At 43.8% G+C, this 27630-nt stretch overlaps 15 protein-coding genes across 15 annotated transcripts; 5 read left to right on the plus strand and 10 right to left on the minus strand.

Annotated features, from left to right (window-relative positions):
* Positions 1 to 1516: 1516 nt before the first annotated feature.
* Positions 1517 to 3904, minus strand: SS1G_00231 (hypothetical protein; the record flags this gene model as incomplete). The annotated part of the gene is made up of 3 exons (XM_001598095.1): positions 1517 to 1693; positions 1741 to 3502; positions 3558 to 3904. 3 exons carry the CDS (start codon positions 3902 to 3904, stop codon positions 1517 to 1519), a joined length of 2286 nt encoding a protein of 761 aa, XP_001598145.1.
* A 394-nt stretch (positions 3905 to 4298) lies between these two features.
* Positions 4299 to 4460, minus strand: SS1G_00232 (predicted protein; the record flags this gene model as incomplete). Its single annotated transcript, XM_001598096.1, has 1 exon — positions 4299 to 4460. The coding sequence occupies one exon, from the start codon at positions 4458 to 4460 to the stop codon at positions 4299 to 4301; it is 162 nt and encodes a 53-aa protein (XP_001598146.1).
* A 370-nt stretch (positions 4461 to 4830) lies between these two features.
* Positions 4831 to 6903, plus strand: SS1G_00233 (hypothetical protein; the record flags this gene model as incomplete). Its single annotated transcript, XM_001598097.1, has 2 exons — positions 4831 to 5034; positions 5089 to 6903. 2 exons carry the CDS (start codon positions 4831 to 4833, stop codon positions 6901 to 6903), a joined length of 2019 nt encoding a protein of 672 aa, XP_001598147.1.
* A 741-nt stretch (positions 6904 to 7644) lies between these two features.
* Positions 7645 to 9167, minus strand: SS1G_00234 (hypothetical protein; the record flags this gene model as incomplete). The annotated part of the gene is made up of 2 exons (XM_001598098.1): positions 7645 to 8852; positions 8909 to 9167. 2 exons carry the CDS (start codon positions 9165 to 9167, stop codon positions 7645 to 7647), a joined length of 1467 nt encoding a protein of 488 aa, XP_001598148.1.
* A 480-nt stretch (positions 9168 to 9647) lies between these two features.
* SS1G_00235 (predicted protein) lies at positions 9648 to 9776 on the plus strand (the record flags this gene model as incomplete). The annotated part of the gene is made up of 1 exon (XM_001598099.1): positions 9648 to 9776. The coding sequence occupies one exon, from the start codon at positions 9648 to 9650 to the stop codon at positions 9774 to 9776; it is 129 nt and encodes a 42-aa protein (XP_001598149.1).
* A 350-nt stretch (positions 9777 to 10126) lies between these two features.
* Positions 10127 to 10788, minus strand: SS1G_00236 (hypothetical protein; the record flags this gene model as incomplete). The annotated part of the gene is made up of 3 exons (XM_001598100.1): positions 10127 to 10473; positions 10525 to 10642; positions 10720 to 10788. The coding sequence occupies 3 exons, from the start codon at positions 10786 to 10788 to the stop codon at positions 10127 to 10129; spliced, it is 534 nt and encodes a 177-aa protein (XP_001598150.1).
* A 533-nt stretch (positions 10789 to 11321) lies between these two features.
* On the plus strand, positions 11322 to 12238 carry SS1G_00237 (hypothetical protein; the record flags this gene model as incomplete). The annotated part of the gene is made up of 2 exons (XM_001598101.1): positions 11322 to 11457; positions 11508 to 12238. 2 exons carry the CDS (start codon positions 11322 to 11324, stop codon positions 12236 to 12238), a joined length of 867 nt encoding a protein of 288 aa, XP_001598151.1.
* A 1159-nt stretch (positions 12239 to 13397) lies between these two features.
* Positions 13398 to 14496, minus strand: SS1G_00238 (hypothetical protein; the record flags this gene model as incomplete). The annotated part of the gene is made up of 3 exons (XM_001598102.1): positions 13398 to 13954; positions 14013 to 14098; positions 14150 to 14496. The coding sequence occupies 3 exons, from the start codon at positions 14494 to 14496 to the stop codon at positions 13398 to 13400; spliced, it is 990 nt and encodes a 329-aa protein (XP_001598152.1).
* Positions 14497 to 14958: 462 nt separating this feature from the next.
* On the plus strand, positions 14959 to 15222 carry SS1G_00239 (predicted protein; the record flags this gene model as incomplete). The annotated part of the gene is made up of 2 exons (XM_001598103.1): positions 14959 to 15040; positions 15122 to 15222. The coding sequence occupies 2 exons, from the start codon at positions 14959 to 14961 to the stop codon at positions 15220 to 15222; spliced, it is 183 nt and encodes a 60-aa protein (XP_001598153.1).
* A 1044-nt stretch (positions 15223 to 16266) lies between these two features.
* Positions 16267 to 16980, minus strand: SS1G_00240 (predicted protein; the record flags this gene model as incomplete). The annotated part of the gene is made up of 1 exon (XM_001598104.1): positions 16267 to 16980. The coding sequence occupies one exon, from the start codon at positions 16978 to 16980 to the stop codon at positions 16267 to 16269; it is 714 nt and encodes a 237-aa protein (XP_001598154.1).
* Positions 16981 to 18568: 1588 nt separating this feature from the next.
* SS1G_00241 (hypothetical protein) lies at positions 18569 to 19093 on the minus strand (the record flags this gene model as incomplete). Its single annotated transcript, XM_001598105.1, has 1 exon — positions 18569 to 19093. One exon carries the CDS (start codon positions 19091 to 19093, stop codon positions 18569 to 18571), a length of 525 nt encoding a protein of 174 aa, XP_001598155.1.
* A 559-nt stretch (positions 19094 to 19652) lies between these two features.
* On the minus strand, positions 19653 to 21718 carry SS1G_00242 (hypothetical protein; the record flags this gene model as incomplete). Its single annotated transcript, XM_001598106.1, has 6 exons — positions 19653 to 19708; positions 19764 to 19846; positions 19907 to 20536; positions 20724 to 20921; positions 21430 to 21463; positions 21625 to 21718. The coding sequence occupies 6 exons, from the start codon at positions 21716 to 21718 to the stop codon at positions 19653 to 19655; spliced, it is 1095 nt and encodes a 364-aa protein (XP_001598156.1).
* Positions 21719 to 22241: 523 nt separating this feature from the next.
* On the plus strand, positions 22242 to 23435 carry SS1G_00243 (hypothetical protein; the record flags this gene model as incomplete). Its single annotated transcript, XM_001598107.1, has 1 exon — positions 22242 to 23435. One exon carries the CDS (start codon positions 22242 to 22244, stop codon positions 23433 to 23435), a length of 1194 nt encoding a protein of 397 aa, XP_001598157.1.
* Positions 23436 to 24187: 752 nt separating this feature from the next.
* SS1G_00244 (hypothetical protein) lies at positions 24188 to 25191 on the minus strand (the record flags this gene model as incomplete). Its single annotated transcript, XM_001598108.1, has 2 exons — positions 24188 to 24955; positions 25012 to 25191. The coding sequence occupies 2 exons, from the start codon at positions 25189 to 25191 to the stop codon at positions 24188 to 24190; spliced, it is 948 nt and encodes a 315-aa protein (XP_001598158.1).
* Positions 25192 to 25509: 318 nt separating this feature from the next.
* On the minus strand, positions 25510 to 27175 carry SS1G_00245 (hypothetical protein; the record flags this gene model as incomplete). The annotated part of the gene is made up of 4 exons (XM_001598109.1): positions 25510 to 25612; positions 25664 to 26084; positions 26597 to 27029; positions 27137 to 27175. The coding sequence occupies 4 exons, from the start codon at positions 27173 to 27175 to the stop codon at positions 25510 to 25512; spliced, it is 996 nt and encodes a 331-aa protein (XP_001598159.1).
* Positions 27176 to 27630: the final 455 nt, after the last annotated feature.

Here is a 27630-nt window from a genome sequence, read left to right on the forward strand (position 1 = left end):
CGCAGCCACACCTCAAAAATTTAATATCTCTCTTGAATCAATTTTCCCAACTCATAGGATCTCCTGTTTAACTACTTCATAAATCTAGTACCCTACTTTTGGATCACCCCTCTTTTGAATCATCCTTTTACACCAAAAATTACCGTTTTCAACTATTAGTATCTCAATAATTAATTAATTAAATTAATTGAAATTTTGATTATAGATTGATTATATAAATATTGATTGATTTTGAAAATTCTAGATTTTTTATGATTTTATTGATTGAAATATCAATAATTAAAATCACAATTTTCAATTTGTATAGGATTTATATAACTAAAGAAATTTGTTACGAAGTAACAGCTGATCTGTCCATACGAGCTTGGACCATGTGGAAAAGCAAGTAGATTCACATATAAAACTATATGGCAATTGACTTATATGGTCTCCCCATCCTAAGCAAGCATAGATATCGAGTCTGATCGAAAGCATGTGATCAAGGATTCCCACCGAGCCTAGGAATCCCACTATGGTGGGAAATATTCCCACCTTGATGGGACGATAGAGGGCAATGGGATGTATAGTACGAAGATCTATATAATTGGAAAGAGTTTCCTTATTGTAGAGCTTCGTGCTCAAGATCAATTATTTAGTATACTCTACTATTAGTTACGAATTGCATATCATCATTGCCATTACTTTAAGTCCCTGCTTGACGCCTAGTTATAAACCACCTCGAGAGCCTAGAGCACTTCCACGTGATCTAGACGGCAAACCTCGTAACACCAGCCCCTCTATACTCCCCCTCAAAATCACCTTTTAAATAAAAGTCTACATCACCATCTCCCAATTCCCCAACAATTTCCCCAATATAAATAATATCAATATGCGCAAAAACCCCACACCAAGAAATTTAACTCTTATAAATCATAACCATCCAATTGAATCTTAAGCCTCAATCTTCTTACCTATAAATATCGATATCCTTACAAATATAATAATATATCGAAATCCTCTCATCTTTACTCCGTATATATAATTTATATAAACTATCTTCCTTCTTTCTCCTATACATCATATACCAGATCTTCGGGTCTATAAAAAATAACCTGTATGTCTAATTCTTATCCCACTCTCCCCCTCTCCCCAATGTGAAATATACCAACATTGCCAATTTCTTGCAAACTATTAGACCTGGAAATAATGACCGCTTATATACGTGTTTCTTATGGTGGAGAAAAATCTTACAGAGTAATATATTCATTCAAGTATAGTTCATCCTCCTCCACTTCATCCATCCCTATATCAAGTTCCACTGTGTTCGGAGATTCCCCACTCGTTGTAGGTTCAAAATTTAAATCCGATTCCATACGCCCATCCAATTCTATGTTTCCCATATCCACGCCTAAGAACGCTATTCCATCGCTATTCCCAATGACGAATGATAACCCAGATAGTAAAGAAAAAAGGAATGTGGGTATCCGAAGACATGTAGCGACAAATAAAAAGAAAAAGTATGGTGATACCAGTGAACCTAAACAGCCCCAAGATCTTTCAAAGCTCCCGCTAGCCTTCTATAATCTCTTAATAACTCCATTACCTCGCTAATTTTTAGATCTCCTGGATTCTGAAGTTCCATAAATCGCTTATTTGGTGGAGCAATTTTTGGTACCTCTTTCGCTGGTAGAGAAGGCACCAAATCAGGGAATGTCTACCAAAGGTCAGTAAAGCAACTTGAGAAAAAGTGTGAAGACATACAGTAGTCAAATCTGCAACCCCTCCGTCTTGTGCTGTTGATTTAGTCGGGGTAGGTGTCGTAGGAGTTGTTACACGTCCAAATCCACGCATCATACCCATACCAGCAATCCTGTTCATTGGATTGAGTGAGTTACCAAGATTTCGCATCGATTCAACAATGGCCTGATTGCTGGCTGGAGCTTGTGGAGATGGTGTGCCTTTCTCTCCGTTTTCATCCTGAAGAAATGAGACTCTTTTGCTAGAGCTACCACCACTTCGATTGCTATCCGTGCTTCTTTCTCGAGTAATTTTGCGACCACCAATGAAGCTCAAGACTCTATCATCGAGTCTTTGAGATGAATCACTTCGACTACGTCCTTCAGGCTTTGACTCTGTGCTAGGCACATTCTTCTGTTCCTTGACGCTAGGGCTTTCAGGAGTACTTCCTCCACTCACAGACCCTTCATCTTCTGGTGGAGGTGTGCTGATTAGTTTTCGAGCATCATCCAGGGTTTTTGGTATTGAAATTTCTTGAGCCTGACCTGTGGAGTCACGCTCTTTTAGCTTCCCAAGCAAGAATTTATAACTATCTCCCAAGCTATTACCAATACTCTTAAATCCTTGATCAGCAGAGTCTAAAAATGCATCTCCAGCTGCTCCTAAAGCAGCCGGTGACTGAAAAATATCACTGAGCCTTCGATCTGCCTGTTGAACAGTGGGCCGGAAGGAGGACAAAGATGAGGGCGTAGGTTTAGACACTGAGGGACTTGGGTTTGCCGAAGAGGTCGCTGGAGCCGATAGAGCTGTAGGTGTAATACTAACTGTCAAAGGATCGGGCTTTTCTATTTTGGGTGTGCCCGGTCGACTACTGATTTTGAGTGGCCCTGAGGGAATTTCGTCTGCCCTCAAACTTGCAAGATCTACGGTTTCAAGGAATGAAATTGCAGCTTCTAAATTTGTTAGACAATAAGCAGCTTCCCCATCAATTTTGGTTTCGCATCTGAATCGTTGTATGAAGTAAAGATTGCTTATAACATCAATGCCTTCTGGTCGAGATGTTATCAGAGTAAAAATAAGCATAGGCATAATCTCGTCCGCTGATGACGACGGATGAAAGTGAGATAAGGTATCAACGATACATTTGTGGGCGGCTTTTAAATGGTTGAGTTTCCCAAGAGGATACTTTTCGTCATTCATCGCAATCAACTCTCCTCTAGCACCTTCTAACCACTCTCGAACCTCTAGTTCTCGCTTTTCTGCAGCATCTGGCTCCTCACTTGATTCAATACCCAAATCGACTCCCAAATCTACCAATCCAATTCCAACCACTGACAAAGCGGCAGTTTTTGATCGAAGTTTCTCGTCTTGAGCTTCATCTTGCGAACTTCTGTGTCGCCATATCCTATCATATATCCCTTCACAAACTCTCCTCTCGATTGCTTCTTCTAAGGCTACTCGCTTATGCTCAAGCGCTTTCCTAGCACGTTTTCGCTCATTGATTTCCTCGCTAGTTAACATCTGCTGCTCAGATGACTTTCTTTCTATTACTTTGGGACGTTCCTTGTTCATAGAAGCAGCTTTCGCTCTAATCTTGCTTGCTGTTGAAGATAATGATGAGGCTGACGGGGCCGGAGAGCTTGAGCGATGTTGTCTGGAGGATAAGGCGGAGATATGAGTGTTTATATGATTAGCAGCAACAGCATAGAAATCCTGGAAAAGACCGGATAACTTGTCGATTGAAGGGGGAGTAGGATGGATCTTCGCCGATAAAGAATCAATGAAACTGCAGCGGATGTTAGTCAAACGTGTTGGCTCCGTTATACCAAAGGTTGGCTGACCTATCTGCCAAGCTCACAAGCTCTATAGGAAGTTCATCAAAGTCTGCAGGCAACTTTCCAGACACTCCAGTCGTTCCTCCATTTTCTTCATCATCCTCGGAGCTTTTCTCGAAGATATCCGATTGTGTCCCAGGTCTCCTATTTTCGCTCAACGTTGTTTTGTCCGACATTGATACAGATGGAATAGTGCCGTTCTGTATAGTATTTGCCCTGAGAGGTCGCGATGAGCGATCGGGACTAGATGATGGTTCCTGGTAAAATGACTTGGAGAGTTGCAATGTACGAGGACGTTGACTATCGCCCTTTCTTGCTGGAGACGACATGAAACCTGGTAATGTGAAGTGCATCGTGTCAGTAAATGACTGAATTCCCGAATCAATCAGAGAATTTAAGAAGAGAATGAATTGGTACCTGTCTATTAAATATCACACTAGAATTGCATGAATGCGATGACGCCTGAAACTCTACTTTGCTCTAACAATAACCAGGGATCGCTGTGTAAACTAGTGTGGGAAGATGGAGGACCTGATGAATGCAAAAGGAAGAAATCAAGTCACATTTCAAAGGTTTAGAATGGTTTCTCTAGACAGAACAGTAGAAGGCATTGAGATAGAGGAAACGAAACAGAAGTAGAAGTACTCGTTGCTGTAGTTGCGTAGCTTCGGTGATTAGCTTGACGCTACAAGCGATCAGTTATATTAGATAAGTCAAGACAACAATGACTTATATGGTACGGACGACTCACTCGTAGACGCTGGATGTGCCAGTTGGTCTCGAAGTTTTGATGTAAACGAGGTTAAATCGGGTGGGTTTGTATTCCGGCCGGCGTATATTTTGAAATTTTGAGGTATGAGGTTTATGTATGACGAGGAGCTTTGCTGGGTATTTTATAGCATGACTCATGGTATATTTGATCATGTCTAGCTCTTATCAGGGGTACCTAGGCACGTAAGACAATCTTCACAATTATCAACCAAAGGCTGAGAAATGTGAAAGATGCACGAGGATAAGTAGATTAGCCAATAGGATCCCTTTATTTGACACCCTGCCAATGTTTGTACTCGACTTGCATAAACCTTCCGCCTGATGCTTGTGAGTCGTGACGCCTCTTATGACCTTGGGCTATCATCATCTATCGTCTCTTATACTGTTACTCCGTATACCGATATGTACGTTGAACAAAACATAAAGTATTCCCAACAAACCCGTCAAGTATCAAACCGAATTCTTTCCCTTTTCATTTTCTACATCGAGTACTAGGTACTCCAAAAAGATGATGAGGCATAAATCATCCACAACTTGTTCTTCTGCTGGCAGAGTTACAGCTCAATTACTATTATCTTTCCTAGCCTTATCGACACCGATAAGTGCATTGGATTCAACTCATCAACAGCAACAGCAACCAATATTCCCCATATTACCACCTTCTATTCCAGAATCACAAAATCGACAGGATTCCGCTGGAGATCACGTATTTGTAAATATAATATTTCACCGCTTTATTTCTAATAATGCTAATGATAAACAATAGTCCCTTCGCCACATCTTCCATCATGGAACTTACGAAAATCCTCAATTACATAAACAACTCGACATTTTAGATTCCAGGTCCAAGTCAACAGTTTGGCTGGAATCCGAAGATGGAAAAGGAACATTGCAAGAAGTAACAAGGCCACTGGTCATGAAGAAGAGTCCAGTGAAGATAGAACGGCTAAAAGACAGGAGGCCTTCAGTGGTCGATCCAATGGTAGCAGCATCAAGAGAGAGCGGGGATGTATGGGCCTTATCACCATCGGCTTGGACAGTTGACGAAGTAGCCGGTCCGGATATCACAGACAAGGATACTGTCATAACATTGGCACAAATGGCAGCGAATGCCTATGTGAACAAACCAGATACAGGGGACTGGAAGGACGTCAATGGGGGTTTCAATCGCACCGATGATTATGGATTTGGCTGGGATGCCGATGGACTACGAGGGTACATCTATATGGATGAGACAAATTCGACCATTGTCATAGGATTGAAGGGAACCAGTCTTGCGGTGTACGACGGAGATGGGACAACTACGAACGATAAGGAAAATGACAATTTGTTCTTTAGTTGTTGCTGTGGCCAACAAGGTGCTTCGTTCTACCGACAAGTTTGCGACTGCGCTACTGGAACCTATACCTGCAATGTATCTTGCCTCAAGAAAAGCTTAAGGTCGGAAAATCGATATTACACTGCGGCTCGACATCTCTACTCCAATGTAACGGCTCTTTATCCAAATGCAAATATATGGATGTCTGGCCACTCTCTTGGTGGATCTGTTAGTTCAATGCTAGGTTTAACTTATGGTATTCCTGTTGTTACATTTGAGGCAGTCCCAGATGCTTTACCCGCGAGTCGTTTGGGTCTACCAGCGCCCCCGGGTCACAATCCGAGCATGCCACAAAAGCGCGAGTTTACTGGAGCTTACCATTTTGGACACACTGCCGACCCGATATACTTGGGAACCTGCAATGGTGCTACCGCTTCTTGCTCGTATGCTGGATATGCATTGGAAAGTTCATGCCATACCGGCATGGAGTGTGTATATGATGTCGTAGCCGATCACGGGTGGGGAGTACACATCTGGTCACACAAAATCATAACTGTGATTGAGCAGATTATCAAGGTCTACGATACAGTGCCAGTTTGCAAATTTACACCGGAATGTGTAGATTGTCCGCTTTGGAAAGAGGTGGAAGGCAACAGTAGTAGCACTGCCACATCACCACCCTCATCAACCTCGACCACAAATACACGGAGTCGCACTTCCACATGTAAAACACCAGGATGGTGGGGCTGCCTAGATGAAGATACATCCACAACCTCTAAGCCTGCAACTAGCGTACCAGTCACTACCACGTCAACTTCAACCTCAACTTGCAAAACTCCTGGCTGGTTTGGCTGTAACGATGAGAAAACTACAACTAAAAGTAGTAGCAGCAGTACTTCGGTCCCACACACAGCCACTTCAACGTCTTCCTCCACAAGCACTTCAGCAACAACAACAACAACCTGCAAGACTCCAGGATGGTTCGGCTGTAAAGACCCTACTTCCACCTCAACCTCCATATCCACCTCCAGCACAGAGCTTCCATCCCACCTCATAACCTCCGCACCACCTCTCCCCTCTCCTACAACCTCGAACATACCTACTACAACCCAAGCATGTGTATCTAAAAAGTGGTTCGGTTTCGCCTGCGTCGATCCTTCACCTGATGGAAAACCAACTGCGAGTGCGTCACCGCAGCACAAAGAAACATGTTTAAGGAGGAACTGGTGGTTCGGATGTAAAGAATGGGATGTGGAATTGTAGAAACAGGGTCATGTTATAGGAAATAGGTTGTTGAAATAACCATGATTTTCTAAACATCTAGGCCCTCCGCAGTCTTTCCATATCAGACAGATAAATGATGGACAAGATAGGAGGGGAAGAGTTAATAAGCCAGGATATAGATAAGAATTTATTAGAGGCACGCATGATACATACAAGCATAGCATAGCATAGCATAGCATGCATGATTTTGCAGAGGCGTTTTTTTCTTTCCTTATTTTTTGTTTATGGGATTTGAGTTTGGAATAGGCTGGTTTGGATGGGGAATGAATAGGCAGGACAGGGCAGGATAGGAGAGCATAGGAGTATCTGATTAGTTAATATACATCCATACATGTCATGAGCATACGTACATAATATCAGACTTGAACAATTGGATTCTCATTCTCACTATTCGATCAAGATTCGCATGGAACCATCTTCTCCCATGATACGAGTATATGTAGGTATCATTCTATTCATCTCATTCTCCTTTTCTCTTCCTGTCTCTTCTGCTGTAAAATCACAATCATTTTCAAAGGACGCCGAGCCCATGCTATGCGGAACTAAGGTGGTTTCCATGTGGTTGTTTTGCCTCTCTCTCTCTCGGTAGATTCATCTGATATGCCAATAAAATGAATGCCGTTCCTATTATTCCTCAATCTTTCCCTTGCTTGCCTCATCTCTCCATTCAACCACATTTGCGTCATCATCCCAGCTGCCACTTCCAGCTCAACATCTTTCCTAATCGTCAGAATGCAAACTCTCATTGTCGTCATCGTCATCATCAGTCTGCACCCTTGAAGCAATCGTCTTCCCACCCAGACTAGGTCTTGGAGGCGAAATCGGCTCATCATCCTCCCCTTCTGCATCCGCTTCCGAAAGCGCATCTTCGGCTACCTTTTCCTCCGCCACCTCTTCGTGATCCTCTCCATACGGCGCCGTTTTGAAACTATCCATTACCTGCTTCGTCTCCGGGCCTACATCGACAATGCTAAGATCCACGAAATCCGTAATTTCCTCTTCTTCGTTGCCAATAATACCTTTCCCTTTCTGGATATTCTTGGTTCTCTGTGGTCGAATCGAGTTGCGTTGGACTACAGGATAGTAATGAGCGGCTTTTTGGCGCAGTCCATCAGTTCCATCGTGCATGGCTATTACCACTACTTCATCATATTTTCGATCTGTTCCACCATCCGTAACAGCGGTCTCATACGCACGCAGTCTCTTCAACCTGAAAGATCCTTTGCCTGTTTCCTCATCAATGCGAGAATACAGATCCTTATCATCGTGTTCAGGGTCCAAGACATCCCATTTTCGTTTGATATTCTTGGCATCAGTAGCAGTCTCCGGCATGAACATTTGGTATTGTATCGATTCATCCGGAGCTGGATTATTATGTGGGTCCAGTTCATGAGCTTGTCTAGCGGCTTCTTTGAGCTCTAACTCTGCCTCGCTAGGATCAATGGGTTGTAAAACACTGCTTTCGACGCGAGTATCGTAGGTATTGCTTGGAGGAACCGGGTTTGTGAGGAATTTCAACAGGACGTATCCGCCCGCATCTGGGAACGAATCCAGATCTGGCAAAAGAGGAACTGCGTCCACCAATTTGACATTCCGTTTTGTAGGATGGCGGACTCGCGTGAGATCTTTGAGATTAGCAGCGGCGATTTCGAAGCTCTTTTCGACCTGTGATTTGATGTATGTAGGAGATTCACGATCAGCTGATAAGTCCTGAACAGGTTTCGGTTTGCGCGTATCGACAAGTCCCTTCACCGAGGTGGTGCCATCCATCCGCGCTTTCGAGCTGTAGCCAGAGGAGATATATTCAGTGCGCCGCAGAAATGAGACTCCCGTGTCGGAGAATTTTGGTTTGCCCAATGTCGCCAATGGTCTTAGGAGAGCACGATCATGAGGATGAAGTTGCGGAGGGTGTAATGGCGCTTGTATAGCTATTGGAAGAAAAGGTAAGCAATTGCGCAACTTGTAAAGAATATGCGAAACTTACAACTCTCATCTCCATCAAATATACCTGGCATCCCCACCAGGTCTAATGGCATACCAAGCTCTGCATCAGCTTCTATATTTAATGGTTGATCTCGCGCTAATCTCGTAGCAAATCCAGGTGTAGTATATTGACCACTGGCAAGGCCAGTATTGGGAATATCGAGAAGCTTGGGAGGATTTGGTGGTGGTGGTAAGGCATTGGAATATCGTATGCGAGCAATATACTCCTGATGAACAATTCGCGATGCTGAGGACGACATCTTGTTGTTCGATGATGGTTTCGTGGATATCCTTGAATTTATTAATTCGAGTTCGAAATCACAATAATTTGGGGCGGTCGCGTTCAAGATGGGCGAATAGCACTAGTGACGAGGCTGAAATTTAGAGTACTACGGGAACTGTGGCTGGGTTATGGTCCAATAGGATTTACTGCGGGTCATATTCATACTAACGCAAATCATTGGCTCGCATCGTTTTGAAAGAAGATGCCTAGAGCCTTTCAAATTAGAGCCCATTGTAAAAATGCGAATGAAGCGTCGTGAGTGAAAGAGTAGGGAAAGAAAGATGTCTGGAGATGCAACCTCGGAAATATGTATTTGGAAAACATCTTCAAGGTGCACTACACAGTCCAGTATAGATGAGAGCGATGAGAGCGATGAGAGCACAAAGTATAAAAGGCAATTTGATTGGAGTGTATATTTCCCCTTTTGTGTCTCGAAATTCTGGGATAAGGTCCAAAAATGATTTTGGGTTTTGAAAGGCAGCTCTCTGGAAATCTTGGTATCCACTCGTTCACAATACCTCAAAATGCTTTGAAAGATGCGAATATAGGTAATAATGCCGTTCTTAATTTTGACTTGCTCATATAATCTATTTGTCCGATAGCTTTCAGCTATACCCAAACCCTGAGTATCCCAGATGGCCCCCGAATACACCGAAAACATAGAAGGCGTAATTAAAATCAATAAGGGTTTCACTTCCTGCCCCCAGACCTCTCATGAACATATAAGGAGTACAGCTGTTTTGTACACTAGATAGAAAAGCTATCACCCTTTCCGTCGTCACCAGAGCAGGTCATTCAATCGTTGCATCCCATAAAGCAAATGGAGCTCACGAGCTATTTTTGGTGTATTTCGTTTTGCCGAACGAGAATGGCACGTATCGGTATTTAATCATGTGTTGAATCTGTCTTCGCACTATGGAACATGTCAGTACTTGTTTAAACACTACTGTGCTCTTTTTTGGCGTGTAAATGGAATAACCTACTAGTCAACATGAACAGAATCAACCAGTAAACAACCAAAACTGGCCAGAAGACAGGTACATCGAAGATCTCAAACCATGTACAAATGAAACCGATTCCGATTGCTCTTGTCGCAGAATGCCAGAACTTAAACTCGGGAAGCCTTCTGATGAATGGGCGAAATTCTTCGTCTTGTTTGGTTGGCAATCCACCAGCGGCCCCATCCTCCATATCATTATCCATAGCTTCGTTAGAGGGATCGAACTTAGGCTGGAGGAAAGCGAGGAAAAGGTTGAGAAGGTAGATTCCCAAAGAGTATGCCACTATCGAGATTTATAAGCTGAGAATGCGCCAAATGAAGAGGCTTGACATACCGATATACCATCCTTGTGCGACGAATATGCGAATGAAAAATATCAATAGAAGCGCGAAAGTGGCCAGCCATCTGTAAGGAACATATGGTGTTGACTTGTCTAACCAAGCTTGATATTGCTATTTGTCTTGGGTTAGCTTCATAGTTCTGTTCGAAATGAAGCGATACAAGAAATCGCATTTACAGAAGAACTTACACGTCCTATCTTCGAAGTTTGCGCGCTCACAGCTTCGAAAGGGGTTTGTTCTGGTTCCATTGAATCCATATTGATCGACGTAAGCTCTGTATCGAAAGGAGTGTAGAATTCGTGCAGATGTGTAACTTATCGAAGAAATTAAAGGTTAGAAAGAGTGACGTTTAAGTGGTAGGCGGCGCGCAGTAATTGAGTTTGAACTTTTTTGAACTTCTTGAAAATCGAGACCACCTGTTAGTAGGTAGAACTGGAATCATCACCTAGTAAGGTTACATACATGGTTACCTAAGGAAAGCGTCGTGGCTTAGATAGTGGCGCGCGTACAGCTGCTTTCACGTGATCCAACTCCATGCGGTAGAATTTGTCTCCAGTTTGTTTTGGGCCTCTTGACAAGGGTAAGCTTCAAGACTCGCCTTTGATATCCCGAGGATAATCGATTGTATCCGAGATGTTTAACTTCAATGGAAAGTACACAAACTGCTTTTTATAACTAACAACATTAAACTTCTTCAATTGTTATTCAAGGATTCAAGGATTCAAACAGTTCCTTCTTACATTCGAGCTTTAAACTTTGACTCACGATACTCTACTCTAATCAATAAATCATGAATCCAATCAGAGCATTGAGGCCCTTTGCCTCGCGATTCACAGCTTCAACTCTCCCCGCATTTTCACGAGCCTACTCGGACAAATCCTACCAGTTCATCCAAACTACAGAACCAAGACCTGGAGTAGGACAAAGTATTTTGTTCTATATTTTTTATGTATCCATTACTAACTTATATTGAAAGTAACGTTAAATCGACCCAAAGCATATAATGCCCTTTCCACACCACTCATAACCGAGCTCAACGATGCTCTCCTAGCATTCGACAAATCTCCATCCATATCTGCTATTGTTCTTACCGGATCTGCAAAAGCCTTTGCAGCCGGTGCCGATATCAAAGAAATGGCACCTCTTACTTTCTCTGAAGCCTACACCACTTCTTTCATAGAATCCTGGTCAAATCTCACAACGGCCATCAAGAAGCCTATAATCGCGGCCGTTTCAGGGCATGCTTTGGGCGGAGGTTGTGAATTAGCTCTGATGTGCGATATTTTATACTGCACGGAGAATGCAAATTTTGGACAACCAGAAATTAAACTTGGAACGATACCTGGAGCCGGTGGTAGTCAAAGACTAACGAGGGCAATTGGTAAAGCTAGAGCTATGGAGCTTATCTTGACAGGCAAGAACTTTACCGGCAAAGAAGCAGGAGAATGGGGAGTCGCTGCAAGGACATATACAAGCTGGGAAGAGTTGATTGAAGCTGCGCTTGGTACCGCCGGGACAATTGCAGGGTACAGTAAGGTAGCAGTGCAGGCTGCGAAGGAAGTTGTCAATAAGAGTCAGGATCTGCCGCTCAGAGATGGCGTGGAGTATGAGAGGAGAGTGTTCCACAGCTTGTTTGGAAGTCAGGATCAAAAGATTGGAATGAAGGCTTTTGCAGAGAAAAAGACAGCCGAGTGGACTCACAAGTAATTCTAGCATATTCTTCTGCGATACCCAATTGCACTGGAAATTTTAATTATGAATAACACGATCAGGTTTTTATTTCTATACGTTGACCTGATCTAGTTTTCAAATATTTGGTCTTTTCGCCAATTGGCTCCACCAGCTCCCCTCTAAAGTCAAACCATCCCCTCGTTATCCATTTTAACCCCAGAAATCTGAACGGCACCGGTAACCGAGCTCATGTAATAATGGTCTACCCCCCACGTTCCTCCCCAGTTATTCCCAGTTCCTCTCCAGCTTTCCCTTTCCTCACTACATCTATCTATCCGAGACCATGGACCACCTCGATGCAGAAACAGGCAGTAGCTTAAAATAAGAAATCCATCCCACAGCAACAACATGACCGAAAGTCCCTCATTTTCTAAATACTACCTACCCATTGAACCGCGTGAATACTACTTACTGCCTTTCCCTCGAAAATTTCCTTCTCTTATCTCTAGATTCTACTGTGATAAGCGAGGAAAGGAATGGAATTTCTATGAAGTAAGTGATTTTTGGTAGGTATATATGAGATTATGAAATGAGGGTGGTAATTTGGAGGAGGTAAGATGTGATTTTTATCTTGGTGGAGATGGGCTTGAGATATGAGATGGGGAGGAGATGAATAGATGATCGATGTTTCTTCGTCTGCGGGGGTGTAATGAATCTTTTGTCTTTTGTTTGGTGTCATTATACGACAAGTTTGAGGGGTGGGATTATTAGAATTGAGAATTGCTGTGGATATTTGTTATTGGTAGACTGATGTCAGGTCTGGATGATAGATCGTTCTGAAACCAAACCCCCTCCCCCCCCGTAATGATCATTCATCTGCTCTTTGGGTATCTTATTGAGCAAGAAACTTTTTGTTGGATGTCCAATAGAAAATTAAAATCACTGACCATCTGAATTATGGATTAACGCAAGCTAGAGTATCAAATTCTGGATAGTTTTCACAAAAGTCACCATGGGAAAGTATACGAGAGTAAATATTTAATTGACCAACTCTCAGAGTCCGTCCAGTCTCGTATAGGTATGTACAGTCTATGACCAAAAAATTTAAATAAGAATAGAAAAAATATCCGCACTGCAGCCGCTCGCCTTTTCCCAGAAAGTCCTCACATGTCAAAAATAGCACTCAAGATAAGATCTAGAAGTTCAAGGTAATACCAGCGGTGCCGACAACAGCAGCCTTAACCTTGTCGCTTCCCAAAAGTGTGTAGGAGTATCCTAACTTGCTGGCGCTCAATGTACCCTTAGTGGCTTCGTTGGCGGATGATCCAAAGTCGTTTCCGTTGGCAACGGCATATCCAGCATCGGTGCTGTATAAAGGCTTCTTGGAGTTGACCCAGACGTTGGATTCAACGAGTGCTTGAGCGCCATCACGGGTGTTGATACCATCGGCGACGTTGTTGTGGTAGGAGTTGTAGATGTGGGCAGTACCGAAACGGATGGATGGACCACGGGAGTTGACGTTTTGCCAGAAGTTGTTGGCGTAGGTGACGCGGAGATGTCCGGTGTCTTCGGCTTTGTTGGAGTCGGAGTGGCCGATGAGGGAGGCCTTCCAGTGGTCGTGGATGAAGGAGTTGGAGAAGGTGACGAAGTCGGCGGCGTGTGTTACATCGAAGAGTCCGTCGTAGTAGTCCTTGTCATGGTCGCGGTTGGAGGAGAGATCAACGTGGTCAACCCAGACGTTGGTAGATTTTTCTAATGTGGAGGTTAGTTTGATACGTTGAAGATGAGTGGATATGAAAGGAGAACATACGGATTCCAAGAGCATCACCGTTAGCGGCAAGAACCTCCTTGATGCCAAGGTTGCGGATAATGACGTTCTTTTGTCCCTTAACGAGCCTGTGACATTGTTAGATCATCGTAAATCGGAAGGGAGTAGTGAGCTCTTACAATCCGAAACCAGTCAAGACTGCCTTGGAGTTTTTACCAATGATGGTGGTGTCACTAGCAACCTTGACCTGGGGTGCAGCTTGGGTGATAGGACCCGCAAGCACAACGACAGACTTTCCTGCAGTGGCTGCCTTGGTGAATTGAGCATAGGTGGAAACAGTAGTGGTGGTTCCTCCAGCTCCTCCTTTGGTACCACCGTTGGTGCTGGCGTATCCGATGTTGCAGGCGTCGGTAATAGTGGAGCGTTTGGCAATAGCAGCGCGGTTGACACTCTCTTCAGAGGTTGGGGTTGGAGCAGCAGCGGCGAATGCGGCCAAAAGACCAGCGGAAATGACTGAGAACTTCATATTGAATGATTGTAAAGGACTGAAATGGCTCACTAGGAGATAAAAAAAAATGTTTAAAGAATGTAAGTAGTTGAATGTGTAGAGAACTGTGGAAGTGAAGATGGAAGTGGTGCTATTAGATTGTTGGATGTACCTTCCACTTTATAGTGAAATCTCAAAGTACACCTCGACGCCGCCAAGTTTACCTACTATTGATCCCATGGTACTAGTTCAATGCAAAAAAGGATCTAGAAGTTCTCCTTAATCCTTCCACCGCGGCATTTCGTCATCAATTCGAGCATCTGAATGGTGGACGATCCAGGGGTAAACGATGAAATAGTTGCATATTGAAATTGACGGCCAAGACGTTTAACGGTGTGGCTGCGTTGAGTAGACGCTTTAGAGAAACATCAATTCAATACACCGGTGTTGAAATTGTTTACTGCAATTGCAGGAGGCCAAGAATCATACACCCTGTATATCATGCCCAAATCTTTGGGGATGTTGCTTGGTATTGTACGAAGTCACAAAAGCCAAGGCGCTTTTTCACTAGCAGCACCGCTGTGTGGAAATCCCCTCGGCGGAAAAGTTAACGAACATGAAATTGATCGAACTGGCACTGGCAAAGTTCGTGATCAATAACTAGATCGCAACCTTAATGAACGGATACGTGCATACTTCACGAACTCTGTGATACTAAGCATTTCACCAAGAGATTTTACATCTTCAACTGCTTTATGCTTCTGAATGAAACGATACACTTTCATTTGTCAATATTTTCGTCTGTTACTATTTCCGTCTGTCGGTATTTTTGTCTGTCAGTATGTTCGTCTGTCAGTTATTTTCGTCCACTCTTCAGACAACCACGGACTTCATTGTGAAGGAAGGCATAGATGGAAAAATGGAGGTATCTATACCAAGAGAACCCAGGCGGCTGGGTTTTCGTCTCATATCCTCAGATAGATTGAATTTGTTGGGTTGTTGCTTCGATAAGCCCCTTTGTGTGTGTCTTTACCCAATCGAAAACGAGGGGGAGACAAAGTTTGATCACATGACTCCATCTAGCCACATAACGGAGAGCGGGAGATAGTCTGATTCGGTTGGAGAATCCACAATATCCCACTTGAAACGTAAGAGATTTCAAAGCTTAAAAATGGGGCTAAAATGATGCATGATAACTTTAATCTTATTCTTATTGATCTACGGAGCAAAAGCAGAAAAATTGTCGCTGGTGAGTAGTCCGGGTGTTTCACTGTTTACTGGCTAATACTTGCTGGGTATTCTCTGGTAGATAGGCAGTGATTGACGATGGAACTTTTACATACTGTCTAGTATTAAATACGTCACTTAGGTTCGTATCATGGCGGCTACAAATAGCAACAGCTAGCTTGAGTGCTACACGTTTTACACTTTCCATAATATGCCCTTGTGACGGAAAACGTCAATATCGAAGGCTTAAGGTGCATTCTACTTTAATCTATAGCGCACGGAATAGTGGTTACCAATTGTTGTTTACTATTTAGTAGTTGCTATCGCGTTGAGGGTATAGTCACCTTGGCTTTTTCAAGATTTTCCTATTCTAACTCTTCAGTGTAGACTACTGATAGTCCCGCGTATAATACCCGACCCGCACGTGGGGTTGACGGCCTACTGCAAATAGATTGACTCCCGACATATTGTACGTTTTGTGCCGACATAATGGACATATTAGCTGTACATATGCCAAGCGACCCCCTATCCAAGACTTCGTATTGCAAAATTTTGTCAAATACAATCTACCTATCACCGCTGCTATATCCCAAGTTTCTCCACCAGCCATTTATCCCACACCTCATAGCCAGCTCTGTTCAAGTGGACGTGATCTTCATAGTGGTGGATGAGATCCATCTGCGGTGCTGCTAGCCATTCCACTCCAGGAAATCCAGAGACTATCCTCCGCAGATCCTCATTGCTTCGATCAACATCTGATAGCCGGACATCTTTCTTGTAGAAAAGTGCCGTAACCACGATTCTTGGGAAGGTTCTTCTCAATGTCTCCAAGTGAAGAGCAAATTGGTAGAGTTGAACCTCCGACAAGCTCCGGCCTGGTTTCTTCAAATCATTAGAACCGATATTAACAACAACTGTTTCTACTTTCGCTTGGTACTTGGCTTTCTGAAGGAGGCCTAGACTCATGCGGTAAAGTACATTGGGAATAGTGTCGCCACCAACTCCGGCATTGAATACGTGAGGCTTCAAACCTAAGTTGAGATCGTGACCTGTGGTTTTGAAGCGTTCGAGCATGCTGGACCCAATGAGGAGAAGATTGCAGGCTTTCGAACACTGATCGTCTAGTTCTGCGAAATGGACATTGAGAGTGGTGTCTTCTGACCGCTTCTTCCATTTAGCGTTATCATTTATTTGGCTTTTCAACTCCATATCAGACATTTCCAAGAGTGATGATAAAGGCTTAGCCTTGGAAGAATTCGAAGTGGCCGCAGGTGATGATGCCGTTGAGGGGCCCATGATAATAAAGTCAAAGGTGCGAAGGGCAAAGGACTCCTTTCCAAGCGAGCATCTAATTTTGAGGGTCTATAAATGCAGCACATTTAAAGACATCTGTCCCATCTAGTAGGCTAAATAGATTTATCTCATGTACAAACATGATGCTCTAACGCTGCGGTTCATTGAGAGGGTATCCGGAGAATGAGTCATACGGGCTAGAAACCTTCAATGCTTAGGAACACGTATATACTTTATGAAAACTTGCGATATCAAAGCACTCTTTTCTGTCAAAATAGAGTAGAAATTTTGATCCCGCAAAGCAACAAATCATTTGCGACCAATTTGTAGTCGCAAGTGCATGGAATCTCTGGAAATCTCCATCATTGTAGCTCTCGGCAACTTTATTGGAGCGACAGGATTGAGATGCTCATGATTACAGAAAGTTCTGGGCGGCACAACTACTCTGAGGATCAATCTGGGAGTTCGGCGAGGCGCATGATGAAAAACATTGTATTCTTTCCCACTTTTTGCAAGCATAGAAAAGTCCTTTGAGATTGGATGTTCCTTTTTTATAAGAAGAAACAAGTCAAAAAAGATATATGTGACCAAAAGGGTGTTTATAGACCAGCAATCGTATTTAACTTAGAATCTACAGGTGAAGAGCACCTATAGATGGGGATAGCTACTCTATATATACACAAATGAATGGCCTAGCCGCAATGGCTAGGCAAAAAGAAGTCATATTTATCCCTCCAATGATCTTACTTTACCGATAACCATTGATACCTAGTACTTGTCCGGATCTGATCCTCAGGCCACCTAAATCGTATACTAATCCCGAGTAATCGTATCATGTGTGGACATGGTTAATGTACCTGAGGTTTCTTATATAATAAGGGTGGGAGGAAAGCAGGGGTTTCCGTCACAATATATATAAAAGTATTTTGATTTTTTAATATCAATTGGATTATATAAATATGTAAATTTATGATTGAAAAATTCTATTAATATTATTATAATTTATAATGTAATCTTTATAAAAACAAATATTAAATAAAATGAAATTGTCACGATTCTCCATCACGTGGGACAAGTGGGGATCACGTGATGGAGCCTCCAGGAGCGTAGGCTCCCCCAGGCTCCTGGAAAGGACCAGTATATAAACATTCAATATTTTCATAGTATAGGAGCTTCGTGCTCAACTTAGTTATCAATTAGATTACCTACATTCTACTTGATCTAGTAACGACTTCACTTCCAAGTGAATACCAGTGATAAAGCCTTAACCCATAACTACCAATCGACGAAACCTGAGGCAGCCGCTGCCTCCAGTACAGTATCGTTACAATATCCTTCGTATTAATTGCCTAGAGAACTAGAACTATGGGAATGGGGAACTATGTAATATGTGATCCCCCCTGCCGGGGTACTAGCATCAACGCTAGTGATTCATGTGATCAATATCCAGACAGTCATAATAAAAGTCCTGCTATCTAATCAATCCAACTTCCTCTCAAAAGTTCCCACCCACTCCCCCCAAACCAAAACCTTACCATCCAACAACCCCCCAAGCTCCTCCCTCCCAATCTCCTCGCTCGTCTCCAATCGCTCACTCAATCCCACCACCTGAAAAAAAATACCTATGCATACCATGTCCCAACACGGGTTTTGGACCTCCCCAAATCGTCTTCCTCCGATTAACTCCATAACTAAAGCCACCAGCCAACAACCGACCATTACCATCCTGATTATCACTCTGACTCTGCACAAAATCCTCCTTGCGAACCTCTGTTTTCGAAGCCGGGATATTGTAGTAGATACCATGAATAACCGGACTCGGTAACGGCGCATCAGGATCCTCGACCACGAGAAGAAACGATTTTATTTTATCGCGGAGCTCGAGCTCAGAATCCGTGTGAGAATTTAGAGACCACGAAAGAGGGGGAAATTCATTCGCGCCGAGTTGGGAGTGTGAATGTGAGAGAGGTGATGGTGAGGGGCCGAGGGGTGATGTGACGAGGAGCGTGGCTGGAAGCTTGGTAATGGCGGGGATGGAACGTGATATGAGTTTTGCATCGCGGCCCCGTTGGGAGTAGAAAATTCGTCCGAGAAATGCTTCGAGATAGGCGGCCATTTTGATGGTGTAGAGGAAATATGGATTAAAGGGTAGGTATGTGTATTTTTGGTGCTGAAAAATATGGTAGATATCGATGGCACCGGCAATAGAAGATTATTGATTTGAGAGGGCCAAATTGTGGTGGGATAAGTGGATGATAGAACAGGTGAGATTTTAGTGTGGCGCAGCGCCTTTGTACGGAAATTCTCTAGAGAGAAGTATCGAATTAATTTCGGCGGGCGAGTTGTAGGGGTCTATATATCTGTTCCCGAATGGCTGCAGATAGCACAGCATCTGCTAATACCGGTACATTCACATGTACGGGTCTGACGGGCTGCATGGTTTATCAAGATGGGGTCGTACGATATGCACTGCTGTGGCACAGCAGTGCATTTTATTCACCTCAGGGAAATGATTTAAATACTTGTTTAGGTACCTAGGTAGGTAACTAACATTGTTATCCTAATTATTTAGATTGAAAGGCAGCTTGCTTATACTGAACAAGGAATAGATCGGCATGTGCTATATAATGATTTCTGTCTGCACTTTACAATGTAAGGGGGAAAAGCTCACACATTTAGATCTCATAATACCACTCCGGTGAAAACCTGCTGTGGCCGCCATATGTTTGGCCTATCACCTGTAAAATATTAGTTCTGTTACAGTACTGCCTGTATGCGTAACTTACTCATCGCCTCACGCCAGTGGGCCATGACGCCTGACGACCTCGCCATCGCAGCTGCGGCAGTGATTATCTCCGGCTCAAACCCCCTGAATGATATGATATCAGCCATCATTCTAGTTTCAGAACTTTCCATGGGCGTAACTTACAGAGCAGAAAAAACGAAGCAGCCATACAAGTCTGCGTTCGCTTTGAGGTTCCTAGATGTAAAATAGGTATCCTGAGAAGCGATTCGATCGATCTCCATTGCGATTGAAAGAAGCGGATTGCTAGCGGTCTTTACTGCAAGATCATCCATCATCTTGCGTAAATGGTAAATGCGTGGGTCGACTGTTTTGTAGATTCGATGCCCATAACCGAATAATCTTTGTTTCTTGGCCTTTACATCTGCAATCAGTTTTGCGACGTTCTCCTTGGACCCAATTTGTTGAAAACTTCGGTATGCTAAATCAATCGCCCCTGCATGGAGCGGCCCAGATGCAGAAAGTAAAGACGCCATACAACCGGAAATTGGATCGGCAAGTGTAGACGTAACGTGGAGGAATGCAGCCGTGGAATTAGTCATTTCATGATCTGCATAGATGATCCAAAGTTTGTTGAGTTGCCTTTCTGCCCATGAGTCCGGTTTTCCAGTCTCAGAGTTCACTATTCCCATCATGAGAAGTTGATTGCACACGAATGAATTTCTGGCATCTGGTGATCTGAATTGCTTTCCTTGTTGATGGCAGGATGTTAAGGCAATCACCACTGATAGTGCCGACATAGTTCGGATGATACCGCTGTCCACAGCGTCAGGATTGCCCAAGTAGATATTCTTGCCAGTGTGTATTGGGATGTGGTCTGCCGAATATGCAGCCCATGCTGATAGGCCTGCAACAATAATGAGAAAGTTGGGAGTCCCGCGTCTGTCGGGTGAGGTGAGCCATGTCATAAAGGTATATAGATGGAAGTTCCATTTAAACTTACGGAAAACTTCTGACCACCTCTATTACAATATCCGGGGGATTTGATTGTTTGAAAAGTTCGCCTTCAAAGTTTTGCGTTTCGGCGCAAGAAGGTAAATGCCCCCAAATGAGCAGATATGCGACTTCAATGAAGTCATGATGCTCGAGTAGATAGTCTAGCGAATACTGCCTGAATTGGATCTTGCCAAGATTCCCATCTCTATTGGTTTTAAGGGTCAGTACAATATAGAACCCCTTGTCTGTGCGCAACTGATTGAACAAGCTGATCTTACATATGAGTAATTCGTGATTTGCAGACGGCTGTATTCTGAAAACCCATATCCAAGACTTTCAGGCCTTTTGAATAATGCTCCAGTGGACTGCGATTCCACCCTGCGGTAGAAATCATTCGCAAGTCTGTAGCCTCAATTGCATTGTTAGATATGCAGATTTTGTATGATATCCCCGTTCGAGTGTCACGGATTTCAAGGCTCCCTTCCTGCCTTTTCTCAAGAGATGCTTGCGATGTGATCTTTTTGAGTCTAAACACCAGGAGACCTAAACCCAAAAATATCCGGTTACAGAAGGAGATAAAAGTCATAGTTCAGGTTCATTGAGGTGTTGCTGAATTATTGAGAGAAGGCTAGTGAAATGATATACACGTAGTGGACTTTCAGTGCTATCTAGAACATTTTCAAGTGAGTGCAATGACTACAACTGTGCCTCACAACTGCGTGATCTCTAATGACTTGATGAGATACTCTACACCCGGGTTAGTTGGAATGCAATGGTCACTCCAGCCATCACTGCAGATATCCGTGAGATTAGTCCGAGGATTCACCAGTGATTCCTTGACATCGAATTTCCTTCCTCGAACGTTGACTTCGTTCGGACTCCTAAAAATTTCGACAATACGGTCTTACTGTATCCACACCCACCGCCTCGAGGCAAGGCTGAGCCGTATAGGAAGGTGTTGTGATTGCCAGAAGAGATTTCGTCTGCTGCCAGAGGACGCATGGGGGAATGAATCTCCGTCTGAATGAGCCTTTACTTTACCTTGCAACCAAATGTTTCTTCACCGAAAATCTATGCCATTTTGAGAGTTGCGTGCCTTGAGATACTTCTTCAACGCCGCACCACAATCTCCACGGCTTAATACATCTTCAACACTTGACGTCGGACTCTAGGGCACAGCCGGGTCATACACCTCATCAGTAAGGAGGCCGTTGCAAGTAATTCAAGGATCCATAGCAACATTCGATATGACATCCGACAATGGTGCTTGAATATCTAGTTCATGCATAAAAATCTCCGTCGTCGCACAGATTGCTGAGGAGTATCGGCTAGCTGCAGGAACTTTCTCGTGTAATTCGATGAATAGTGATACGAATATAATGCCCAAAAATAGAAGTCAATCATCCTGCATTGCATGAGGCTTCTCCGATACTGCGTTATTTTCAGAATGTGGGCCTATAAATGAAGAAACATTCGTTTTCTGCGTGTAAGAGTAAAACTTAATCAGAACTGAGGAGTTGCGATAATGTCTTTACCATCAGAGCAACCCATTTACGACAAAATTCTCGTTGATATTGTTCAGTATGTGTATCATACTGCCATTCCTAGCTTGCTAGCTTATGAGCGTGCCCGGATAGCGCTTCTCGACGCCTTAGGGTGTGCTATAGAGACCATGAGCACGAGTCCCGAGTGTAGGGCTATGCTTGGTCCAACAGTTCCGGGGACAATCGTTCCCCATGGATTTCATTTGCCCGGAACATCATACATACTCGACCCCGTCAAAGGTGCGTTCGACATGGGTAGCATGATACGATATCTAGACCACAATGACGCGTATCCTGGAGCCGAATGGGGGCATCCGTCCGATAATTTGGGGGCACTGTTGGCTGTCGCTGACTGGCAAAGCCGCACGCCATCAGAAAACAGAATAACTCTTCACACCCTTTTGACTGCACAAATAAAAGCATATGAAATTCAGGGAGTGCTCCAAGTTTCAAATGCCTTCAACAGGCATGGACTGGACCACACCATCTTTGTCAAGGTTGCATCGACAGCCCTAACATCTTACCTGTTGAAACTCCCCGAGAAACAAGCACTCGCCGCTTTATCCCAAGCTTGGCAAGATGGCCACCCTCTCAGAACTTTTCGGCAAGCTCCAAATGCTGGTCCCCGCAAAGGATGGGCAGCTGGCGATGCCTGCATGCGCGCAGTTCATTTGAATTTGCTTACTATGGCGGGCCAGCCCGGTGCCCCATCTGTGCTCACTGCATCGCAGTGGGGCTTTCATCATGCTATTATGCAGGGCAAGGATCTCGTCGCTGCTCGTCCATACAGAAGCTGGGTCATGGAGAGTGTTTTCTTCAAGCTGATCCCAGCCGAGGGTCATGCAATTTCTGCAGCTGAGGCAGCATTGGCGATCGCAGTGCAACTAAAATCGAGAGGTCTCAGTGCAGATGGAGATGTGAAGACAGTGTATATCAGAACGCAGAAAGCGGCAATGACAATAGTCAACAAACGTGGGAAGCTCCACAACGCGGCTGACCGCGACCATTGTTTGCAATATATTATCGCCGTAATATTGCTCAAGGGTTCTGTGATTGATACCGCAGATTACATGGATGATTCTCCCTGGGCTCAAGATACACGCGTGGATAATCTTAGGGAGAAGATGGTGGTGGTGGAGGACGAGGCATTTACACAGGATTACCACGATCAATAGGTACGTAGTGGCGCAAATCCAATACTTGTCGAACTGGGTAATGGCGAAAGACTTGACGAGGTTGTGGTTGAGTTTCCAATTGGTCATCCTAAACGGTCTGACACGCTGAACCTTGTCAAAGAGAAGTTCAGGGCAAACATGTCCAACATGTTTGAAGAGAGGGAAGTTGAAAACATCTTGCAAGCTGTTGAGTCCGATACCATGCCGGTTAATGAATTCATCGATTTGTTTACGAGATAGTTTATTTAGTTTGTTGGATGGAGCGGAGTACCGGTACCGTTGACTACGTAGGTACTTACTTTGCCGTTTATAAATATCCGAATAATATCCGTGCATAATATTCCCTGCCAAATCTGATTTTAACAGTAATTTTCCTCCCTTGTGCAGTGCTTTGCAGCGAGGAGGATTAGTCCAGAAAAAGTGCCTACCAGTAGTAATATTACCTAATCTCGGTTACTGTAAAGTAGCACCAAATTTTCTGAAATGCCACTGAAATCTAGTCCTTTATACAATCGAGGATGACATCACGCTATTGGTAACTTCTTTCTAGGATCACCACGATACAGGCCTAGTAATACCACGGTATTGATAAAGGAGTTCATTGGAAACTATGGACACAGTATTTTGTTAATTTAGAATGCGAAAAGGGGCATCGTGCCATGTCCGAGTAAGGATTTGATGCTGCAAATTGCGAATTCAATTTTCAATGAGTTCTGTTCTAACAACTCTAGTATCGTAATATGCTACTTCTCTCAAAGGAGCTCTAACATGAAGTAGATTCGTCTTTCAGAATTGCCCACGAATGACCTGTTGCTTTTCTCCCAGTCTGGGTTATCTCGAACGCCACGCTCTCTTTCTTTGATTTCTTCCTCATCATATTCCGCAGTAGCTTTGACGCGGATGTTCAACTTCGCCGAAACTCTTTGCCAAAATTCGACCAATGTTTCTGCGCTGTGCCGGTAAATTGTCTTATGTTCTCCAGGCTCACACATTGGTGGCTTGAGCACAAGTTCACCAGGCTGCGTGGTCCCGGTTTGAGCACCAGTGATGAGAGACCCCGCTTTTGGGCGTAACAACTTTAAGGCATTGGTACAGACCTGCTCTGCATCTGGAATATTGAAAAGATGCAAGAACATAATCATATTCACAGCAGACCAAGTGCCGGCATTTTTGGCTAAAGATGGTGTAAGATTGAAGATATCTCCAACGATATAGTGATCAGGCAAGAAACGATCCTCATCTTTGAATAGTGCATGCCCGATAGTTTCGAATTGTGGAATGGCATCTGTGCCATAAAGAACAAACAGAGGTACACCGTCTCTATGTAAAGCTCGCAGATCTTGGCCAATGCAGGTTCCAATATCGAGAAACTTTGGAGGATCTTCGGACGTTTGGGTAGCGTCTTTGGAAGTAAGAAGCCGAATTAGTAGTTGATACTGTGGATGTCGTGAAAGACCGAATATTATGAACCAGAATTCGCCGATACATGCCCATGGAAAGACATCCCAAGCAAGATCGCGCTGAATAGCACATTAGCAAAGGAAAACCCGAGTGTTTATAAGCCGTGCAAACTTACAATTTTGTAGATGTGTGATTCGACTTCAGAAGGTGGGATATTGCTGTACTCTTCAAAGAGTTTTCGAGCAGCCGGAGGAAGTCTATCGCCAATTGTTGGTGAATACCTTGGGAGTACTTTCTTTCGAGATGGATGATCCGGAGATCCGGCAACCTTGAGGAGTTCTTCGGCAGTAGGCATGAGTGTAGATTGGAAGTTCAGCCCTACCTTGCTCAAGAAAGTATCAGAAAGTGGGTTGCTATGTTTGCTTGCGCAGTCAGGGAGACTGGAGATACTAATATTGGAAGTGGATCATGGGATTGCTGTGCGGCATGGTCAGCTTTCAAACGCAGCCTCCTTTGGCATCATTCACTCGGTTAAATGCAGTGCCGCAGCCATGCATGCAACTAGGGGCAAGTATGATTGGTTTAATATGGAGGTGTTTTGTCTTCACAAGTTTGGTGAGCAATTGTTAGGATAAGCCATCATGCGCCCAACCTCTCGTATTTCCGCTGAGACTCAGAAATCAAACTTTTTGGAGCGAAGTTGTGGACCATAGTGTTGTAGCACAAATGGTATGGGGGTCATCGCAATGCAAATGAAGGCTAGAAGCATAGTCCCCCTTAAATTTTATTAGCATGATTATTATTTCAAAAGGAAGAACAAAACCCACCAGGCATAGCCTAATCTCCGGTAGAGTTGGAACCCAACAACTGTGAACACGCAGGAAATAACGCATCGAGTCACAATTGCAGCTGCAAGTGCACTTGCGGCGTATTCTTCAAAGGCATCCACAAGATACTTTTGAATGCATACATATCCCATCAGCATACCCAGTCCAAATATGCACGCCCCTAGTAACGGTACCACCCAATGTGTCTCTTTCTCCGCGCTCCAACCAAAGATTACCAATCCAATTGGGACAATCATCATGCCAACTTGTAAGAATGGCAACCGAAACTCGGGCATTGAAGCTGCGGTGCCTGTTCTCTCCTCGTGGCGAGCAGCTGCGTAGCGATATGAGCGGTTGAGAAATTTGGCACAAATTATGGTGCCTAGAATTGATCCAGTACCAGCACCTAGATATGCGAGAACTGTCGTTCCATGCGTCCATCCGTAAGAAAACAAGCCATAAAAACGTCTCGAATCAAACAGAAAAGTGATGGTTATGAGGTGCAAGTAGAGAATGGCATATATTCTGGTGTCATGTAGATTAGCAGGAGTAATACAAGGAGAGCTTTGACCTAGGGAACTTACAACGCCAGATAGAGGCTCATAAAAGTACAAATAGGCGCCCTGAAAAGTAGTCGCATTGGACGGGTAAGAGATCTCACGAAAAGATCCCTTGGCTGTACATCAAAGTCTATGCGGTATGAAATATTCGGATTTTTCTTCTTGAGTTGCTTCATTTTCTGCCTTAAAAGAAATGGCCCATACGTTTCTCGTTGCAGAAGCATGCAAAAGCAGACAGTGGCTGCAGAAGATATCACGATAACCCAAATCAGTCAGCGCCAGCTACCTGTGTTGTAAATAATAAAACCTCCCATGACCCCGCCGATTATAGGACCACATGTTGGACCGAAGCTATACAAAGCTTGAGCTTTACCTCGATGTTCTCGAGAGAACATATCACTGATGCTACTTCCTCCCAGGCTCGGGCCAGCAGATCCGGCCATTCCCGAGAGTAAACGAAGTGTAGACAAGGCAGCAATGTTAGGTGCGAGGGCACAGCCGACATTGAGAACCGTGAAGATTGTAAAGCATGATAAATATACAATGCGTCTGCCATGTAACTCGGAAAGTGGTGCCAGGAATAGAGGCCCTATACCCAAGCCAAGAACATATAGAGCGATGGGGAGGGCGGGTGTGTATGGATCATGGAGACCAAACGCCAAGGCGACATCCTCTGATCCTAATGCTAGGACCGTAGAAAAGATCGGAGACAATGTTCCCTGTACGGATACTAGAAGAACATTGATCCATTTCCAACTATTTGACCAGTTTAGTGGGTTGTTACCATCTAAGGGGCCATCCCAGGTCTAGTGATCCAGTCAGTATCGATCTTTTAGTTGGCTTTAGGACACTACATTACCACAGTGATTATGTCTTCGTGTTGCCCCGAAAGATTTTCAAGGGGTGTTATTACTGGTGTGGGTTTGGCTGTTGTAATTTGACCAATCGACATGATGAATCTTGAGCAAGAAACGGCACCCTACTTGATTTAAAAAGAGCAATTTTCCAAGAAAATGTGTGTGACTGATCTGTAGGTTCGAAGTGTTACTTTTAACTCTATTAACAAAATTTGGCAATAGTTGTTGATACAAAGTATCGAATGCTAGATATGGGAGGTTAATTTCGGTACCGTGCTCCTGCGCCGTCGTGTGACGATTATGCAAAGGCCTTGTACAAAGGCTTTTTCTGCGTGGTCTCCTGTATGATGAAATCACCAATTTCTTTTATTATAATCCCTCCACCCTGAGGGTCGAAAAATTCATTGCAACCTCAAAAATTGCTCACCCATGCTTCGCCGTAAGCTAACATGCCATTGAAGATTCTGCCCATCAACGAGTTGCTGAAATAGTGCATACTACCTTTGCCCATCAGGCGGATTTATCCATTAACAGTAAAAAAAAACAAAAT

This window comes from Sclerotinia sclerotiorum, genomic scaffold, assembly GCF_000146945.2.
Source record: "Sclerotinia sclerotiorum 1980 UF-70 scaffold_1 genomic scaffold, whole genome shotgun sequence".
NCBI classification, from domain to species: Eukaryota; Fungi; Ascomycota; class Leotiomycetes; order Helotiales; family Sclerotiniaceae; genus Sclerotinia; species Sclerotinia sclerotiorum.